Source organism: Alligator sinensis, unplaced genomic scaffold, assembly GCF_000455745.1.
Source record: "Alligator sinensis unplaced genomic scaffold, ASM45574v1 scaffold1241_1, whole genome shotgun sequence".
NCBI classification, from domain to species: domain Eukaryota; kingdom Metazoa; phylum Chordata; order Crocodylia; family Alligatoridae; genus Alligator; species Alligator sinensis.
Genome location: NW_005842202.1, coordinates 676,270 through 678,596, shown reverse-complemented (window position 1 = coordinate 678,596; position 2,327 = coordinate 676,270). Strand labels below are relative to the sequence as shown.

Below are 2,327 nucleotides of genomic sequence, written 5' to 3'. Positions count from 1 at the left end.
CGGCCGAGCGGGGCGGCTTGCACAAGCCCGGGCCCGTGGCTGTGGTGGCCCGTGCCCGCAAGGGGCTGCCGAGCTGCAAGCGGTCCTGGAAGGGGGCGGAGGGAGGGAGGTAGCGGGGTTTGCAGGCAGCCCCGACAAAGAACCACACACACACACTTTGCAGATATCTTCCCCTTGATCTCAACCGTTTCCTTGCTCAGGAGGAGGCTTTTTTGGCGGGCCCTCTTGCCCCTGGACTCTGACAGCGGCAGCTCGTGGCCCCAGGCTGGATCACACTCGCGAGCCGAGGCCGCTTTGAAAACCAAGTCGGGCCCTGCACGGCTGTCTCGGCACTGCTCGCTCACCGCGCAGCGCGGCGCGGGGTTCAGTCCGGACCCCCTGCCGGCCTTCCTGCCACAGAGCCGGCTCTGCCCCTGGACAGCTCGCTGCCCCCAGCAGCTGGGCCGAGGGAGCGGTCCATCCTCTCGGGAACCACAGACCCACCCGTCTCACGGACCAGCTGCTTAGCGAGGTGAAAGGCAGCGTTTCACCCTCTGCCACCCTGCAAAGCCGGGCCCACCGCTGCCCTGGTGGGCTCCTTGGTGAACTTGCTGTCTGGACTTCTCCCATCCCAGCAGCAAGCTCCACCACCCTCCTTTGCACTCCTGCATCAGTCCCCAGGGAACTTTTCTTAGCCAAACCTCCGGGCTTATCAGCCTGCAAATGGCAACAAGGAAAGCGATACTGGGCATCCCCACCTCTGCCCACATCACACCGTGGGTGTGGTGGCACCGAAACCTGGAAGGCACCAACTGCTGAAGGGCTTGAGGCCCTCCACAGAAAGCCTGAAAATATCTAGCCTTGTTCTGCCCTCGCCCTTTGGGCAGCAGCTGCTTGCGGAACAGGAGCGGTGCGGAAGCCAAGGGACTCATATTGGTGCCTCAGAGGACCTGCCAGTTTGCTGGACATTCACAGCTGGTCCAACTAAAACCATGCCGTTTTTAACCAATAAAGGCACTTATTGCAGTTTTTTTTTTTCGACAGAGAAAGCTGAAAGGGGACCTTTCTCTCCAAAAGAAAGCTGAGAGGGGACCTTGTGGCAGCGTACAAATTCATAAGGGGAGAGCAACATGAAGTAGGCGATGATCTGTTCACCAGGGCACCCCCTGGGAATGACAAGGAACAACGGCCATAAGATACTGGAGAGAAGGTTTTGGGCTGGACTTTAGGAGAAAGTTCTTCACGGTCAGGGTTAACAAAATCTGGAATGGGCTCCCAAGGGAGGTTGTGCTCGCCCCATCCTTGGGGATCTTCAAGAGGAGACTGGACAGGCACCTGGCTGGGACCAAAAGTCCTCAGTTGCTAGGTCTCCACTTCTATACTCCTCCAGTGCTTCCCAACACTAGAGAATCTAGCAACTGAGGACTTCTTTTAACTTCTCTACATCACTTCAGAACGTTGTAGGGATGGAGACCAAAGGTGCGACCGAAACAACGGTCAGCAAGCGATCAATGACAAATTGATGATTTCATTTGTTAAGAGGCCCTCGAACACACAGAAATCTAGTGTCACATAGCAGTAATTACTACTACCCAATTTACTGTGTCATTTGTAATTGTTTTTAGTTCATTTCTGTATTTCAAGAAAGTATCTTGCTTCCAAAGGTGTTGAAAGTTTCCTCAATTTTAAAAAAATATTTACCAAAAAGCCAAACACATACGAAGCTTTCATTAACATGTGTTCTGGTACATAACACCATACATGCAGAAGAGTGTGTTCAACTTATTTGCAAGCAAAATCCATTTTAGCTTTTCAGAGTATTTGCTATCACTGTGAACCTCTCTCTCAGACTCTCCCTTTTCTGCTTCAAGTGATTTTCGATGGTCCTCGCTTCTTTCAAAATTCCATCAAGCTCTTGTACATATGAAGCATCCATCACTGCTCTCTCACTGAATTGGAAAAAATCCTCAAATTAAAATACTCAAACTTTGACTCTCAACTACTGCTTGTATTTGGATTCACTTTAATGGCTTAGAAATCTGTTACCTATCAGCCAACACAGTCTGACAAATCAGCTTGTTAATTCCACAAACAAACCCAAGGGTTTTGGCATTTCAGAATTCATTTGACCTTTCCCTTTCTTGACACTGCATGTGTACACTCCGGTACTCAATTTAGGCTGGCACTCGGCACATGTTCTTAGACAAGTTAGAAAAAATAAAAAACCCCTGCAGAAATTTACATTTTCCTTCACCAAGTAGCTAAGCATAGTTCCTTTCGTTTAACTTTGGCTCCACAGCAATTTTCCTGAATGCACTATTCTGAAAAACACTGACACCTATCAGAAG

At 50.3% G+C, this 2,327-nt stretch overlaps 1 protein-coding gene across 1 annotated transcript in view; it reads right to left on the bottom strand.

Moving 5' to 3' along the window:
* Window positions 1–1,630: 1,630 nt before the first annotated feature.
* The window catches only part of TEX12 (testis expressed 12), a 3,028-nt gene continuing 2,331 nt past the window's right edge, over window positions 1,631–2,327 (bottom strand). The window contains exon 5 of the mRNA XM_025207656.1: window positions 1,631–1,928. Coding sequence (XP_025063441.1) covers window positions 1,784–1,928 — 145 coding nt within the window. The 3' untranslated portion in view covers window positions 1,631–1,783. The remainder of the gene's footprint in view (window positions 1,929–2,327) is intronic.